This window comes from Oryctolagus cuniculus, chromosome 4 (genome assembly GCF_051225735.1).
Source record: "Oryctolagus cuniculus isolate XC-2025 breed Fujian yellow rabbit chromosome 4, ASM5122573v1, whole genome shotgun sequence".
Classification (NCBI taxonomy): domain Eukaryota; kingdom Metazoa; phylum Chordata; class Mammalia; order Lagomorpha; family Leporidae; genus Oryctolagus; species Oryctolagus cuniculus.
This window is the reverse complement of record NC_142870.1, coordinates 52,369,839-52,387,231: the sequence shown is the minus strand read 5'-3', so window position 1 is coordinate 52,387,231 and position 17,393 is coordinate 52,369,839. Positions and strand designations below refer to the sequence as shown.

Here is a 17,393-nt window from a genome sequence, read left to right as displayed (position 1 = left end):
CCCTAACCCCTGTTAAGTTTGTGTGGTTGAAGCATTTGGAGCTACTTGTATGGGACAGAAGGCAGTTAATTTGACTGTTTTAACAAAGTAAGCCTCTTAAGAAGTATTATTTTTAAATTTTGGAAGGTTCTAAGATATGCCTTCCCTCTGTAACCCTGCAAAGGAAGCATGTAACTGTGTTCCTGAGAACTGCATGTGTTTTCCAGGTTGAAGTTTGAAAAAAGAAGGAAGTTCAAGAAGCATTATGTGACAAAGTAGTGAGGCCAGGTAGAGGATGTCTTGGGGAATGTGGCTCTCAGGTGACACTTGTCTTCCTTTGCCACTTTTCTGGGAAGGAAGTATACAAGTGTTAATTTTGCTTACTGAGAGAGAAGCAGAAGTTACACTGTGAATTTCCATTTTGCACATAGCTGCCAATTTGAGATCCACTGGTGACACAGGAAAATTTTGAATGGCTAAGAAGTATTTCAGGAGAGTATGTGCCCTAGATTAGCATGCATTCTGGCATGAGCCAGTTCTAACTCAGCCCAGAAAGAGCAAAGGTAATTGAACACTGGCACTTAGCCCCACATGTTAGTTTTGGCCATTGGTTTCTACATTCTACCCCAGTAAAACCAGAGATATGTTTTTCTGATGTTATTGATGGTGGTGGATATTTTACTGATGGATGGGTTCCCTCCTTTATTAGTAACAGAGGAAAACAACATTTAACTGTTCAGTTACACAGTTCAGAGGTCTCACTCTTACTTTAAATGTGTTTATATTAGATGTTTTTACACATCAGGTTTTTTTTGTGTTTTTTTTTTTTTTTTTTATGATGAAAAAATTTCCTGTGAAGCTTTCCAAATACACATTAGTTAACAAAATTTGGTCCTTTAAGCTTCCCATCTTAGGACTATGTAAGGTTAGTTTTCTACTATCTTTAACAGAAATCATGGATGAAGCCCAGCTTCCCACCTTTAACCTTACAAATGAGTCTCTGGGAATGGGGAGGAAGGGAAGTTGATGGAGGCCTTAGGTTTTTATACTGAGTAATATGAAATTAATTGAAAGTCAAAATTCCTGGACAGGGATATCAGAAACCAGTGTGTAGCTTCTGTGTTTATTAATGATGAGTAGTTTATATATATATATATATGTGTGTGTGTGTGTGTGTGTGTGTGTGTATATTCACTGCTGTTTTTTTTTCCTTCATGCGTAATCTAGTTCATGGGGAGATTTCCTTTTGGACACCATTTCGGGGCTTGTGTTTGATGCTGCAAAGGAAGATGTGGCATTGCGGGCTGGCATACCGCGGCAACTTCTCCTGGTAAGGAGGAATAAAAGGCCAGTGGCAATGAAGCCCTACCTCGTCAGGACCCTACAACCCTTCTTCCCAGATGAGCCACACTTGTCTCTTGTGCTGGCCTCCCGAGCCCTGTGATTTCCATAATGAACGCAGTGCTGTGTGTTACTGTGACCTGAATGCACAGTTCTTTGTGTTTCTAGCAGGCAGAAAGCACAACTGTTGCAACCAGAAGATTAAGTGGTTTCCTAAGGATGCTTGCAGAGCGGCTGGAAGGCACCAAAGAACTGCTTTCATCAGACATGAAGAAGGATTTTATTATGCATAGGCTACCCCCGTACCATGTAGGAGATGGAACAGAGCCGACAATACCAGGTGCAACTTGCTGTTTCCCTTCTAGGTGGTTAGGGGCAAATGTGGGATATTCGAGGCCTTCCTGGGTGGGCTCCTTTTTGAGCAGATCAAAGTTTGAAATATATTAGTATTAATGTGGACCTACATGTGTTCTTAGCCTGTGTGGTTGGACTAGATTTGTTGCTTCAGCCTGTAGCATCTTGAATCTCCCAAGTCATTTGCAAAAAACCTGTATCGCAGCATGATGAGATATAAGATTCCTGTCTTTGGGGGGGGGTGAGAAATATTATGTGTACTTTTGAGTACTCTGGTGTTCATCTTTAGGAAGTTTTACAATTTGAACATTGAAGTAATCTTGTATTTAAGGCAGGAATGGATAAAATGTTGCCATCAGCAGATGAAATACAAGAATGCCCAAGGTATCACTGATCTTCAAGTCAGTGGCTAATTTTGACAGGTTTAGGCTGTCATAATATAACATAAAATGACATCATTCACTCTTGGATGGACGATGTCAGTGTCCTGTAGCAAAGACCACCAAGAACACATTCCTGAACTCAAGAGTTGCATTTACTGACTTGTTGCAGTAGAAAAGACTGCACACCATTGGGAACTGTGGGGCAGTATGGTAAAAGTGCATTAGAGGCCGGCGCCGCGGCTCACTAGGCTAATCCTCCGCCTTGCGGCGCCGGCACACCGGGTTCTAGTCCCAGTCGGGGCGCCGGATTCTGTCCTGGTTGCCCCTCTTCCAGGCCAGCTCTCTGCTGTGGCCAGGGAGTGCAGTGGAGGATGGTCCAAGTGCTTGGGCCCTGCACCCCATGGGAGACCAGGAGAAGTACCTGGCTCCTGCCATCGGATCAGCGCGGTGCGCCGGCCATTGGAGGGTGAACCAACGGCAAAGGAAGACCTTTCTCTCTGTCTCTCTTTCTCACTCTCTCACTGTCCACTCTGCCTGTAAAAAAAAAAAAATAAAGTGCATTAGAAAGGATTTATGTGAGTTGAGCTTGATTAGGTAATTTTGGAGAGTTCAGAAGCTTGGCTCTGGATCCATGCTATCAGAAAATAAAAGGAATTCTATGATTGTAGGCAGGAGGAATGTCTGAAGCTAAAGTTACGGAAGTAGCACTCATTCATGTTAGCCAGGGAAGGGGATGTGTGGTTATTGTGGACAGTGTTTTAGTCATGTTCTGTTGCCATTACCGATTATCTGAGGTTGGGTGATTTGTAAAGGAAAGAGGCTTATTTTGGCGTACAGTTGTGGAGGTGAGGGAAGTCAAGCTAGCATGTACTCAGCTTCTGGTGAGAGCCATATGCTGTGTCATATCATGGTGAAGTGCAGAGCCGGGAAGAGTGTGCATGTGAAAGGAGCACAGTGATGGGCTAGGAATACAAAAGCCAATCATTCCCTCTTAATGATCTAATCACCCTATGGAAAGCCAAACCTCAGTATGTGTTTTGGTGGGGGCAAACCATATTTAAATCATACTATGTGCTGTTCTTGTTTTAGCTGGAATTGAAATGTGTTTATGGTGGTGTTTTTTGTCTTGGTCTGAGATGGTCACAGAGTTGTCTGATGTTGGTATTTGGTGCACTTGTCTGTGTTTAGCACAAGAACAGTAAGACCAGGCCAGCTCTTGGGTTGTCTTTTTTCCCTTCTCAGGAGGGCTGAGTGAGAAGAATAATTTTAAGTTTGTCTATTTCAGATTCTCACCTGATAAAAAATCAATAAGGTCATCTTTTTATAAGATTTATTTTATTGAAAAGGCAGAGTAACAGAGATGTAGTCCCAAATAGCCCACGAGGCTGAAGCCAGTAGCCTAGAATTCTATCTAGGTCTCTCACGTGGGTGGCTGGGACCCAGGCATGTGGGCAACCTTCCACTGCTTTCCTAGGCACATTAGCTGAGAGGAGGATTGCAAGCAAAGGCTTAACCTGATGTGCCACAATACCAGCCTCTATATGGTCACTTATAAGATTGATTCTGTATATATTTTTATTAGTTTTTAGGAAGATTTTTATTTCAACTTTATTTTCATTTGGTTTGAAAGGCAAAGAGACCAAAAAAGGTCTTCCATCTATTGTTTTACTCCCCAAATGGCTGCAATAGCTGTGAAAAGGGCATGCTGAAGTCAGGAACCCAGAATCAATCCAGGTCTCCCATGTGGACAACAGGAACTCAAGTACTTGAACCATCACTGCTGCCTCCCAAGGTGTGCATTAGCAGGAACCTGGAATCAGAAATGGAGCCAGAACTTAACCCAGGCAGGCAAGATGAGTCTTGGTGTTTTAGGTGCTGTGCCAAATGCTCACTCCTGGAAGTTTTAATGGGACATGTTCAAAATAGCAAATGTTTCACCAGCAGAGTTTGCCAAGTACCAGCTTATGCCCCAGAACGTATTATCTGACGCTTTCCTTGTCTTAACTATTATATGAGGGACTTCAAAAAGTTTTTAAGGTGGGCATTTGGCATAATGGCAAGCCTGTGTCCATATTCAGGGGCCTAAGTTTAAGTCCCAGCTCTGTTCTCAATTCCAGGTTCCTGCTGAGAGGCAGTAGATGGTAGCTCATGGTTGGGTCCCTGCCATCCACTGGAAAATCTGGATCGAGTTCTTGGCACATGGCTTTGGCCTAAGCCAGCTTCCACTGTTGCATCTGAGAAGTGAACCAGTGGATGGGAGATACTATTCTTTGCCTTTCAAATCAGTAAATTTGTGTTTTAAACTTTGCAGAAACATGGAATGATAAAAATGTTTTGGTGCAAAATTTCTTAAAACCCATCCATGGTTTTCTTCACAATACACTTTTTTTTTTAAGATTTTATTTATTTGAAAGAGTTATAGAGAGAGAGAGAGACAGAGAGGTCTTCCATCTGCTGGTTCACTCCCCAGATGGTCGCAACGGTCGGAGCTGCCAGGAGCCAGGAGCTTCTTCTGGGTCTCCCACATGGGTGCAGGAGCCCAAGGACTTGGGCCATCTTCCATTGCTATCCCAGACCATCACAGAGAGCTGGATCAAAAGGGGAACAGCTGAGACTAGAATCGGTGCCCAAATGGGATGCTGGTGCTTCAGGCCAGGGCTTTACCCCACTGCGCCACAGTGCCAGCCCCAACAATACACCTTTTCCATGAACTTTTTAGAAGACCCTGTATATTCAGTAAAGTTATGATCCTTCTAGCCTCTTTCTCCATCCTCATGACCCTGTACAGTTAATCTGTTTTCAGTGGCTGCTTTTTCTCTGTTAAATCCCATTTAGAAAATAGTAGATTCTTACCTGTGAGCTTATTGGATGATGCGACCTACATATGCTGAATAATTTACCATGGTCACACAACTGGTAGTTGGTGGGGTGGTACAGTCTGAACTCAGGTGGCCCTTCCATAGTGCACATGTGGAATAAAAAATGTGTAGAAGACAGAAACTGGAGGAGTGTTTTGTGCAGAAGGTACCATGGCCTGCTTTTTGTGATCACTATCTGGTTTCAGTGGTCTTAATAAGCACACTAAATCGGTGTCATAAATAACTTTATTTTTGCAAATTGTGTGTCTGCCTTCACTCTAAGAATGAGCTCTAGGATATAACCTGTATTTGTTAATACACCAAATTGGGCTTTGTGAATACTTGTGTTGGGGAGGGCGCTGTTTGGATTCACTGGCAAATTTGCAGTCAATTTGTCATTTCTTGAATAGTGGCCCTTTCTAGCATATTTGAAGCTGCTGGTTTCCTTTTCTGAAGGCTGGGTTTTTCCTTGAGGTTTTATAGGTGGAGAGTTACCACGACTGGACAGCACAGTGAGCCTGCAGTTTAGAGACCACATCATCCTCACAGTAGGGCCAGATCAGGACCAGTCCGTGAGTATCCACAGAGGAAGTTTCCCCTCAGGGAATTTGCATCACAAGCCATGGGTTGTCAGATTAGCCAGAGATTCCTGCTCTTCTCCTTCAGGAATCCATGTGTGTTCACAGGTTAATGCCATCATGTCACCCCAAAAAATACCCAAATCTCACTGTGTCGATTCTGACTTTTCCTGCCTGTTGGCCTTTTGAAACCTTCTCATCCCCACTGAACCCTCCTTCATTCTCCTTTTGTGATTAATGCCTGTCCTTTGCTTCCCATCCTGCTACAGGCCCTGTTCATGAGTCCTCTGCACAGATCAAATATATGTGGTTAACAAAAATCTATATTCTATGATCTTGCCACTTGGCCCAGCAGTTCCAAAAACTGATTGGCTATCATAGAATCAACTGTGAAGTTTTAAAATTTTAAATTCTGGGGATTCCTCTGATCTGGGTTAGTCTCTATGTTTATATTTTAGTAGAAGTTCTTGAGTACAATCCTGTGGGTTTTTGGAATTATCTCATAGCCCATCGCTTCACTCTGCTCTCATACTCTCTTTGGAGATAATGCTGAGAATGATCGCTTATGTGTCTCTCTTCCCTAACCAATGTTCTAGCCTTCAGGGCCATACCTGGTGTATAATACATATAAAACCTCACAAATACACACTCCCATGTTTTATTAAAAAAAAAAAATCCTTGTTATTCAGATAATCAATTAGTCTGAGACATCGTCAGACCAAATTATCTAAAGGAATGACTAAAGGTTCTGGAAGATATGATAAGTGGAACTGCAGGTCAGGAGGGTGGGTAAGGAGAGGGAAGTTAAAACTATTTGAGAGACTACTGTAACTGAAACAATTTTTTTTTAGAGATCACACAGCTGGTATTGTTTAAGAAAATTGTCAAATTATACTAGGGATATCAAGATCATTTTGATGCGTATGATGAAAAGGAGTGTTTCATGATTAAATTGTTACTTTTTCAATTAAATCTAGTTTCTGAAGATGCTCTAACGGATAGATGTAGGGCACCCATTAATTGCTATGTAGAAGTAGCAGTTCATAGGAAAATGGAATTAGGTGTATTTTGGTATGAAAAAAACTAAGATTTTCCAAAGTTCCTTTGATGTTTGGGCTTGAAAATTTTTTGCTCCAAAATAGAAACATTTAATTCTCATAAAATTTTCAAAAAGTATCCTCATTTATACGTAGAACTTAACTTTTTGCCCAAAAGATTGTTTACAGTATTCAGTTGCTGGTGACCTTTTGGAAAACTCTAATACTTTTTTTTTTTTAAAGGATGAAGCTCAAGAAAAGATGATTTACATCTATCATTCCTTAAAGAATAAGAGAGACACACACATGATGGGAAGTGAGGAGGAAACAGAGGTTTGTTACAGCTAAACACAAGTGGCTTTGCTGTGTGCTCTGGGTGGTGACTGAGAAGAAACATTTTATTTAAAGGTTTGCTTTTTGTGGCTGATAAATAGACTTACTATTCACATGATTGACAGGGCTGTGATCCACACACCCCAAGTTTTAAAATAGTAACTGGGACCTATGGCCTCACAGGAAAGCTATACTATAATAAATGTGAGGCATTTCAGAAGACCTCTGTCACTTACTACATAAAGGAGAATGGTTCTTATGAAATCTAAGCTTTCATATGGGAGTTTGCAAATCGCTTACCTGAAACAAATTTCATAATTAGGAAAGGTATCAATCTATTAAGAATTGGGGAAGTTTAAATGGCAGTGCCACTTAATTGCCTAATTGTTCCTTTTGCAGTCTCATGGACTTCGCTTTCCTTTGTCACATATGGAGGCACTGAAGCAAATCTGGAACACTTCAGCTATTTCAGTCAAGGACCTGAAACTTACTACAGATGAGGAAAAGGAAAGCCTGGTCTTATCCCTCTGGACCGAATGTTTAATCCAAGTAGTCTAGCGCCTTTATACAATCCAATTCTGTTTATATGTACATTCTAAAGAAAAAGTAAAGACTTGATAGTTTTGTAGCTACTGTTGTTTTAATAGAATAGGTAGAAGGAATGGTCATGAGGGCACTTGGTTGGAAAAAACTGAGATCTATAATTATTCACAGGATACATTTTAAGAGTTGAAACCATGAATTTAACTTTCCTTACCTATGTTTCTATGAACTTGAGACCCACCTGTTACCATGTGCTAACAGGGGCACAGGAAAGAAAGAACAGCAAATTAATATTCCTCAAAGTGAAAAAACCATACTTTTAACAAGTTTATTTAATCCAGTGTGGTACAAAAGGCACAACTCCAATAAATGTATCATTTAGAATTAAACGTCCTTATGCTGGCTTGTCTTTGTTCTTTGGAAGAAACAACTTCTTTAAAGAGCCTCCTTAGCTCTAGGAAAATTTTAAACAATTAACACAAAGAAGAAAGATTCATAACTTGGTTTTTTACAGTGAAATTATCATACCTTTGTCTATACACATGTTCACCAGTTAAAGTTATCTCTATAACCTAAGATTTATTAAATAATACTGCCACACCATTGAGAGGCACTCAACATCTGTGGGAAAGGGACTTTTACAGATGCTGCTTAACAGATGACAAGAGAAAAGCCTGAGATTTAAGGGAAAAACCCAGTATTTACATGGAAAGACCAAGTCTATAAAAATACTCAAAATAATGGGTCTCTAACCATTCACTGTTATTTTACATTCTAAAGTGCATATAAGTTGTTATTTTAGAAAAAACCATCACAGAGTTTATTCTTTCTATATAAAAATAGAGCATTTTTCTGCTTTTTGTCAAAAGGTAGGAGAGAATGAACTGCTGGCTCAATGTAAGTTTAACTCAGAAAGGAAGAATGTGTGGGAATTGTGACGGTACAAGTGGTGGTGATTAATGGAAACCAAGTCAAAGATGATTTCTTACCTGATTTTGCTTAAATGAAAGGTATTTCAAATGGGATTGTAAAACTAAGTTTTCTGTCCTTTAGTTAAGAAACCAACTCCACCTTTACTTAAAAATTAATCAAATGCTACTTTGTTTTAATTTGAAATTTCCCTTTACTTCAGGCAAAGAAAATTGTTGACTGGCACTTCTGCTTGAGGGCAGATCAGGCAAAATCTAGGGCTCAGACAGTAATAGGGCGGTAACCACTGTTAGAGTGCAAGGTTGGCCATAGGTTCTCTGTACTTTTTTTAGCTAGAAGGGCTAAGGAAACAATGACCACAGAAAACACTCCAATACATGGGCCTTTTTCCTGACAAAACTAGGTCCCTCCCCTAGGAGCAGTTACAAGTATAAATATTCATGAGGTGCTTCAATCAGAAAAGCCTCATAGAAACTTCAGGGTTTAATGCAGCAGCTTAACAGGAAGGCTTAGTAAATAAATCTGCAGATAGTGCTAAAATTACTCATCTTTTTGCAAAAGTATGACTCACAGGAATTAGTTTCCCTGTTCCTTATACTCATACAAGCATGTAGTAGGACGTTAATAACTAGCCCAGGTGACAGAACCAGTATCCTGTAATCAGCTAGCAGGGATTCATGTTTGGTGGACTGGGGGGAAAAGAGAGATTTCAGGAACTTTGCTCACCACAACTGTAGATCAGTCAGGAAGAGAGAATTTTTCCCAGAAATAGTAACATTTCCTTCACAGGAACACTGAGTGACTGGCAAGGATATTTTGAGCTTTTCCATGGTTAAGAGCAACAGTCTTGGATGGAACCTGGAGAGAGTTCATTCCGCTCAGTGATCCCAACAGGAATGTGCTGACAGCAGCTTCCTTCACACATGCGCAAGGCAAAGGATGTGCGGTTCCTTCTTCCTTTGCTCCTTCTAGGGATGGTGTTGATTCTCACAATATTTCAATGTCCCACTGCTGTGTTGTTTCTCCCTCCAGGGGCTGGTTTACAATGACATGAGTCTTGTCACAATAATTTCCTACTACAACAGAAATTCCAAGAGAAAAGGTTATTTGTTCATGCAGCTGCTGAGCAAGTTCACAGTTTTCACAAGCTTTTGCTCAGCCCACTGTGTAGATTAATTGGTCCTACACAAACAAGCAGTCTGAGATGGGAAACTGAGTTCCAACAGACTTAGCCATTACTCACCTCCTATTGGACCTTATGACTCAAATTGAAAAATTAAAAGGTATAATACATGATCATATAAGCATTGATCCCTAACAATGTGATTCTTTGGAACAAAGTGCTTTGACAGAACTTTGGCTGAATGTCAGGTACTGTGATTTTTTTTCCTACACCAACAGTGGCTGTGACTAAACCAATTAAAGCAATAGCCATGGATAATATTGGCCTTGTCTTTGTTGCATTCACAAGCAAGTTTAATTGATACCTGCCATAAATTTTAACTGAGGGCTTTTGATAGCTGTGAGAGTTCACAGCAAAAAGTTTAGATGTTTCTCAGAAACAGAGGACATTTATTCTTTGGTTTAGGATGCTTCAGGTGTCAAAGTTTCTCAGAGCCCATGTAGCAAAGGAAAACTTTACAACTGCACCAATGAACAAAAACCTACACCTAAGTTTTTTTTTTTTGCTTGATCCAAATAGCTGTTTGCAGAACTGCATATCCTAACAATTTCCAAGCATACTATAAAATGACTATGATTTTCTTCTCTAATACATGAGATGGTCTTTTACCTAGGAGGAGGAAGAGGTTTGGAACTTAAACTGATATTCAGGAAATAAACAGCACTGGGTGTTATCCATGACCCACCTTTGACATCAAGGACAAGTTGATCACTGAGGTAAGAGCTGATGGTTCCATTTTTATTTAGTCTCCACTTCTGCCTCAACTGCCCATGTTCAGTCCATAGGGCTACCCTAGCTCCAGGTATGTCCCGGCCACCAATCACATCGAGACATGTATCACTGGCCTGAAAGGGTTCAGAAATAAACTGTCAGTACCTTGTTTGCTAGAACAAATTGGATTGGGTCCCTTTTCTTTCAGGTGAACAAATCACAGACATTAAGGGGCTGTGTCTCACCCAAAAAATACTATATATAATAATTCCAGCAAACCACCTTTTGAGTCTTCCTTATGGCTCAGGGGAGGTGAAACAAGTAACCCTGAAATAGAAGTACTTGTTTTTAAAAGGATGACTGCATTTGACAGTAGTTATTCAATAAAGGCTTGCTGAATTGAAATTAAATGTTAAATCCCTATTTAAAATTTATTACACTGAGCTTGGTTTTCTTATATAAACACAGGGCGATGTGCTAAAGATATCCAGACAATAATTTCGTCTAAATTTTTGCTTTTCATATTTGAAGCATGAGAAGTAGAAAATCCATGGGTGATAAACAATAAAATGCAGTTTTAAGTGTTTTTAAACTAGTGCTCTATGGCATCAAACGTAACAGAGGAGTCATAGAATTTAATTTCTACTTTTCAAAAGACATTCCAATAACAGCTTCTTTCTTCTACCTCATTGTGTATTTTGCAAATGGAAAGGTTTCAACATGTTTATAATCACCTAGTTGATTTTATTTGAGCCATCAAATAAGGAATGTCTCAAAAAAGCATACCGTGCAATCAGATCCAAAGTCTTGTGCCGGCGCCGCAAGGTGGAGGATTAGCCTAGTGAGCCGCAATGCCGGGCTACATAATTGGTTTTAAAATCATTTTCGTGTAGTAAATGATACCTGCCATAAATTTTAACCAAGGGCTTTTGATAGCCATGACAGTTCACAGCAAAAAGTATAGATGTTTCTCAGAAACAGAGGACATTTATTCTATGTTTTCACTAATGCTGAATTTTCTAGGTCAAAAACCACTCAATTCAATTTTATAATACATATCAGTTTTGTTACAATTATACAACGAACTGTTTTTAGGAAGCTGCATTATTTTATCAGGCTGGTTGACTTGGCAAGATTCTAGTTTCCAAAAGGAAATCAAGGACCAAAAAAAATGGGGTACTCATCCGAGGGGTTATTTACCTTGGATTTAAAGAGTCCTCGACAGTAGTGCCAGATCTGAGTGTTCTTTCCACTGTAGGGGGAAATGCACACGGAAGTTGCCCTCGGGTCAGTTATATTTCCAGTGACTGTTAGATACTCATCCTGGGCTCGGTTCTTTATTCTGATGTATACAGCAGGCTGTGTTGGAAGAAACAGCCATTTAGAAATAACTTTTTGAATCTGCAAATCAGTCTTTACAAAGAAGGAAAGCTGAGAGGTTACCAGCTTATTTGTATTTCATTCACTGTTATTCCCTGTCACAAATACAAAGAATAATTTTACTGATAAATTCTTGAGACTATTGAGCAAAACACTTAAATTGTACAATCTCTATTACACTTTCTGAAAAGTCCCCAGTGAAAGTATTTTTGGTCAAAAGCAATAATTGCATCCACTAGAATTATAAGTGGCAGACGGCCAGCTGATGAGAACTTAGGGACTTGATGAGTGCCTCAAGTGTCTCAGCCTGGCACAGGACAGTAGGGGTGTGGAATAAATACCTGCAAAGGTCTTAGAGTTCAAGAAAGACGAGTACAGTAATCAGGAATACTGCCTTGAGCTATGTTAATTGTCACAATACTGCTGTGGAGGATCCTGAAAAACCAAGACAGCTGAGAGATTCAGTAGCAATGACAACTTTTTAAAGATTTGTTCATTTATTTGAAAGGCAGAGTTTACACAGAGAGAAGGAGACAGAGAGTGAGAGAGATCTTCCATCCTCTGGTTCACTCCCCAGGTGACCACAACTGCCAGAGATGGACCAGTCCAAGACCAGGAGCCTCTTTGGTCTCCCACATTGGTGCAGAGGCCTAAGGACTTGGGCCATTTGCTGCTGCTTTCCCAGGTCACCAGCAGGGAGCTGGATCAGAACTGGAGCAGCCAGAACTCAAAACAGGTGCCCATATGGGATGCCAGTGTCAAAGGCAGTGGCTTTAGCCACAATGCCAGGCCCCCAGAGACAACCCTTGTTTACATAAATCTTCATGTTTCTTTTAGGGACAAGACTATGTTTAATCATGCCAATTTTAAAAAATTGGGTAACCAAGGACGTTGTCCCTTATCCTAGAGTATGTTCAGGAATTTTTAAAATATTTAATCTGGAACTTGTGTCTAAGGATAATAAGCTAATAATTATGACTACTTTAGTATATGTAAATCAGTAAGATAAAAGCTTTCTGTGCCGCTGTTACTTGTCAGAATAAATAACCAGAACAACCCTTTTAGTATAACAGGCTGGTGTTGTGGCATAGAGAATAAAGTTGCTACCTGTGATACCACACGGCATCCCGTAAGGGCACCAGTTCGAATCCAGGCTGCTCCACTTCCCACCCAGCTCCCTGCTAATGACCTGGGAAAAGCACCTGAAGATGGCTCAAGTGCTTGGGACTCTGCTACCCACATGGGAGACCTGGAGAAAGCTCCTGGCTTCGGCTTTGCCAGCTTTTGTCACCATTTGGGGAGTGAAACAGCAGACAGAGGAACTCTCTATTCTCTCTGTAACTCTTGACTTTCAAGTAAAATACATAAATCTTAAAAAAATATGTAATTATGACCCTAGTTTTACAAATAAGGTTAACAATGAATGGAGGAAGCCAGATCTGCCTATAATAAAACCCTTCCTCTTAACCAGAATGTTCCAAGGCCTATGCTAGAATAAGAAACTAGTCTCAAAGATGGCAGTATAAGGCAGTTAAAGAGCAGGGCACATAACTAAAGTTCAACAGAACCCATTTTCTAGCCCATGACGTAGGCCTCCAGCCCTAATAAAGCAAAACACAGGACACCCAGTATCCCTACCTTTGGTTGGGTACTGGGCTCCCAATGAGAACCTGGGCTAAATAAAAACAAAGGGTCTGTTACTAAGACTTTGACTCAGAAAAGGAAGTGCTTAGGTAAATTCAACCTGGCATTATGGTTAAGATCACCAGTGAATAGTCTGCTTTTGCAGTTTAGATCAATGTGAGGTCTGATGAATTTTGGTAAATTGCTGGATTGTTTAGCTTTCCTAAGGACTAAATATTCTGAGCACCTAAGCAAAAAGAAGGGCAAACTGGTCATTGAAAGCAGGTGAACAAGATTTAGCAGAATGTTTTAAATGCTTCTAAACACCTTCCACATTCATAACGTGCTTAAATTTCTGTAACTCGACTTGGTCTTATAACCATTATTAATTCTTGAAGCTTAAGTATGTCTTTATTATATTTTCACTACTTTGTACATGTAAAAAAACAGGTATGCCCTTCACAGACGACAGGATTCCAATTACTTTAGGACCAAACATCAGAGTTGTAATCAATTAACTCAAACAAGGTGCTAATTAATTACCCTTGTTACACATTGGTAGTCTGACTCCCTTGTTGTTATATGGGAAAACACTGATAGGTGGTGTAAGTACCTTGGTGATTTCCAAATCCCCAACCTGACAGAGGATCACATTTTAATCATCTCTGATTTTCTAAATAATATGAGCTAAAGTAATACTAGTACCCTAAATGTGATCTACCAGCTACCATTTTAGAAAGCCAAAATTCCTTTGCTGAGTTTCAAAGCTGTGGCCTAAATAGTCAACAGTGAAATCTACTGACATATTTTACACTTAAATGTTTAATCAGGGTAGATGTTTAATCAGAGTAGGAATCATGTGGTTCCTAAATTAAGGCACAATGTAATCATATTTTTAGGGGCAGGTACTGTGGCACAATGCACTGGGACACCTGCATCCCATATTGAAGTCCAGTTTGTCTTGGCTACTCATTTCCTGTCCAGTTTGCTATGCACCTGGGAAGGCAGCATATGACATCCCAACTACTTGTGTCCCTGCAACCCACATAGGAAACCCAGATGGAATTTCTGGCTCTGGCCTGGCCCAGCCCAGGCTTACTTATAGACATTTGGGGAATGAACCAGTAAATGGAAAAATCTCTCTTACTCTGTCTCTATCTCTGTCTTTCAAATAAATCAATCTTGAAGGATCATTTTCATTGTCAAAAAACTTCCATGTAAAATTAGACAGTACATAAGTTATCCTTTGTCTGAGGATCCTGACCAGTGGAAAGGAACATCCTTCCCTAGGGAAGGAAACACCATTCAAAATTGAGGAAAATACTGTCAGTGTTAAGCTTGGCTACAAAGTTTTTAACAGAATAGGATTTGCATTATTATGTAGTTAGTAAGAAATAAACGGAATTCCTGTTTTTACACCTTGCTTTTTCCTATGGCTTTCCAGTAGAATTATCCATCATCCCACATGATTGATTACAAGGGAGGAAAAAGCAACATGCAGAGGTCATGCGATCCCATGCCCAAGAATGACACTAAGGATTTAGTAACCCTCAGAAGAGTGCCTCTGGTTCTCCCAAGTGGCACTGTAAATAACACTTTCAAAATAAATGTTATCACCACAGGAAAATGAGTCAGTTGTTACAGCAGAAACTGGACATCCACTATTTTACTTAAGCCTCACAATGAGACGGACGCAGTGTGATCATGGTTTTACCAAAGAGAAATCCAAGATGCCAAGAAATGAAGTGATTCACCAAGGTCACACTGCTTACAAGCAGCACAGCCAGCGTAGGCCAAGAGTTGTGGCAATGAGCTAGGTCGTGTGTGTGTGTGTGTGTGTGTGTGTGTTCGTATGACAGGGATGAGAAGACAAGTTAGGTTAAAAGTTTCTGGCTACTGTTTAACGTTCTGTGAAGTCAGCACCTCTGAGCCTCAGCACCTACATCCCCCGGGCTACACTTAGCTCAGCGCCTGGAATACATTGTGGGACTCTCAAGGCTGACCTTATTTTAGAGGGAAGAAGAGTGTGGGTGCTTTATATACAAAGATTTTTAGAAACTAACACATTCAGGTTCAAACACTCACTTAGATACAACTTCCTCAAATGTGCTTTACCTCCTAGCCTTATTTTTCCAACTAGAAAAATGGGGATAATTCGTACTTCAAAGGACTACAGTCCAAATCCAGTGAGAAAGTGTTTCTAAAAGGAGGTAGAAACAGCAAATCCACTGGACCTCACACCCAAGGACCTCACTTGAGCTTTCTACCCTCTATAAACTCTTCCCACTGCCAAACACAATGAGACTTCCCCTCTCTGAACCAAGCCCTGCCTGTGGTTTTTGATGCTTACATATCACTTTTTTTTTTTTTTTTAATTTTACTACTTTGGATATGTTTTACACTTTATTTTCATTTTACTTGCAAGACAGAGGATCTTCCATCCTCTCATTTACTCCTTCAGTGCCTGCAGCAGCTAGTGCTGGGCCAGGCTGAAGCCCAGAGCCCAGATCTCAATATGGGTCTCCCATGTTGGTGGCAGGGACCCAAGTCCTTGAGCCGTCAACTTCTGCCTCCCAGGGTGTGCATTAGCAGGAAGCTGGATTAGTAAGCAGAGCCAGGACTCCAGCCCAGTCAAGCTGATAAAAGATGGCAGGTATCCCAAGCAACATCTTTGTTTTGTTTTTTTTTTTTTGACAGGCAGAGTGGACAGTGAGAGAGAGAGACAGAGAGAAAGGTCTTCCTTTGCCGTTGGTTCACCCTCCAATGGCCGCCGCTGCAGCCGGCGCACCGCGCTGATCTGATGGCAGGAGCCAGGAGCCAGGAGCTTTTCCTGGTCTCCCATGGGGTGCAGGGCCCAAGCACCTGGGCCATCCTCCACTGCACTCCCTGGCCACAGCAGAGGGCTGGCCTGGAAGAGGGGCAACCGGGACAGAATCCGGTGCCCTGACCGGGACTAGAACCCGGTGTGCCGGCGCCGCTAGGCGGAGGATTAGCCTAGTGAGCCGCGGCGCCGGCCCCAAGCAACATCTTAATTATTGTGCCAAACACTCACTGTGAATTGGATGTGTTTCACCCAATAAAAATTTAAGCTCAGTAAGGTAGAAATCAGAACCAGCCCTTGAGGCATTCAGATCCAGCTAAAAAACCCATGAGAGTATTTCAGGCATGGAAAGCCAAGCACTGTGGTAAAAAAAAAAAAAAAAAAAAAAAAAAAAAGGAGAGAGGAGAGAGAGAGAAAGAAGACGACAGACAGACCTACAGAGAGATCTCTGAGAGTGAGATCCCAGCGGAAAGAATGGGCCATCAAAGAAGGAGGTACCTTTCTCTGAAGGGAGGAGAGAACTTCCACTTTGACTATGGCCTTGTCTAGATAAGATTGGAGTCAGCGAATTCAAAAGGCTTCCACAGCCTTGGCAACTCATGACAAGAGCCTAGGGTGATTACTGACGCCATAAACAAGAGTGTCAAATTGTTAAATCAACAACAGGAGTCACTGTGCACTTATTCCCCATGTAGGATCTCTGTCCTTCATGTGTTATACTAGGTGAATTAATGCTATAACTAGTACTCAAACAGTACTTTATACTTTGTGTTTCTGTGTGGGTGCAAACTGTTGAAATCTTTACTTAATATATACTAAATTGATCTTCTGTATATAAAGATAATTGAAAATGAATCTTGATGTGAATGGGATGGGAGAGGGAGCAGGAGATGGGAGGGTTGTGGGTGGGAGGGAAGTTATGGGAGGGAAAAGGCTACTGTAATCCAAAAGCTGTACATTGCATATTTATATTTATTAAATAAAAGTTTTAAAAAAAGATGAATGGAAAAAGGGTAGAAATTATGTATATCATCATATGCTTTGTATAATATCAAATATTTATTCATCCAGTTATACATTCATTTCTTCATTTAGTAAATAATCCCTGAATATCTACAATGTGTGAGACATTGTGTCAGGCACTCAGTGTGCAGCAATAAGCAAAATATATGTATGGTCTGTACCTTCATGAGGTTTTCAGTACAGTGAGCCCAGGTGTCTTTTTATGGGTATCTCCTAGGAAAAGAACCATGTCTTTCAGGATATAAAGACAGGGCGAGGGAGGCATCCAGGAGGAGGCTTGCACTGAATTCAGAGATGAGGAAGAGCTCACAGGCCA

At 40.7% G+C, this 17,393-nt stretch overlaps 2 protein-coding genes across 17 annotated transcripts in view; one reads left to right on the top strand and one right to left on the bottom strand.

The window, feature by feature from the left end:
- Positions 1-7,795, top strand: part of RIOX2 (ribosomal oxygenase 2) — a 28,333-nt gene extending 20,538 nt beyond the window's left edge. For 4 of the 13 annotated variants that reach the window (XR_016232401.1, XM_008267074.4, XM_070071946.2 and 1 more), the window contains exons 6-10: positions 1,207-1,309; positions 1,489-1,660; positions 5,390-5,487; positions 6,774-6,863; positions 7,263-7,795. Coding sequence is in view for 7 of the 13 variants with exons in the window: in XM_008267074.4 (XP_008265296.3) it covers positions 1,207-1,309; positions 1,489-1,660; positions 5,390-5,487; positions 6,774-6,863; positions 7,263-7,421 (622 nt within the window). In the remaining 6 variants the exon portion in view is untranslated. The remainder of the gene's footprint in view (positions 1-1,206; positions 1,310-1,488; positions 1,661-5,389; positions 5,488-6,773; positions 6,864-7,262) is intronic. The other 9 variants (XR_016232402.1, XM_008267076.4, XR_016232400.1 and 6 more) reach the window with 5 other exon arrangements.
- The window catches only part of CRYBG3 (crystallin beta-gamma domain containing 3), a 133,404-nt gene continuing 123,731 nt past the window's right edge, over positions 7,721-17,393 (bottom strand). For 3 of the 4 annotated variants that reach the window (XM_089330687.1, XM_089330688.1, XM_051859382.3), the window contains 3 exons: positions 11,431-11,589; positions 10,205-10,364; positions 7,721-9,412 (listed from right to left, as the gene is read on the bottom strand). In XM_089330687.1, coding sequence (XP_089186813.1) covers positions 9,324-9,412; positions 10,205-10,364; positions 11,431-11,589 — 408 coding nt within the window. In that variant the 3' untranslated portion in view covers positions 7,721-9,323. The remainder of the gene's footprint in view (positions 9,413-10,204; positions 10,365-11,430; positions 11,590-17,393) is intronic. The other variant, XM_070071942.2, reaches the window with a different exon arrangement.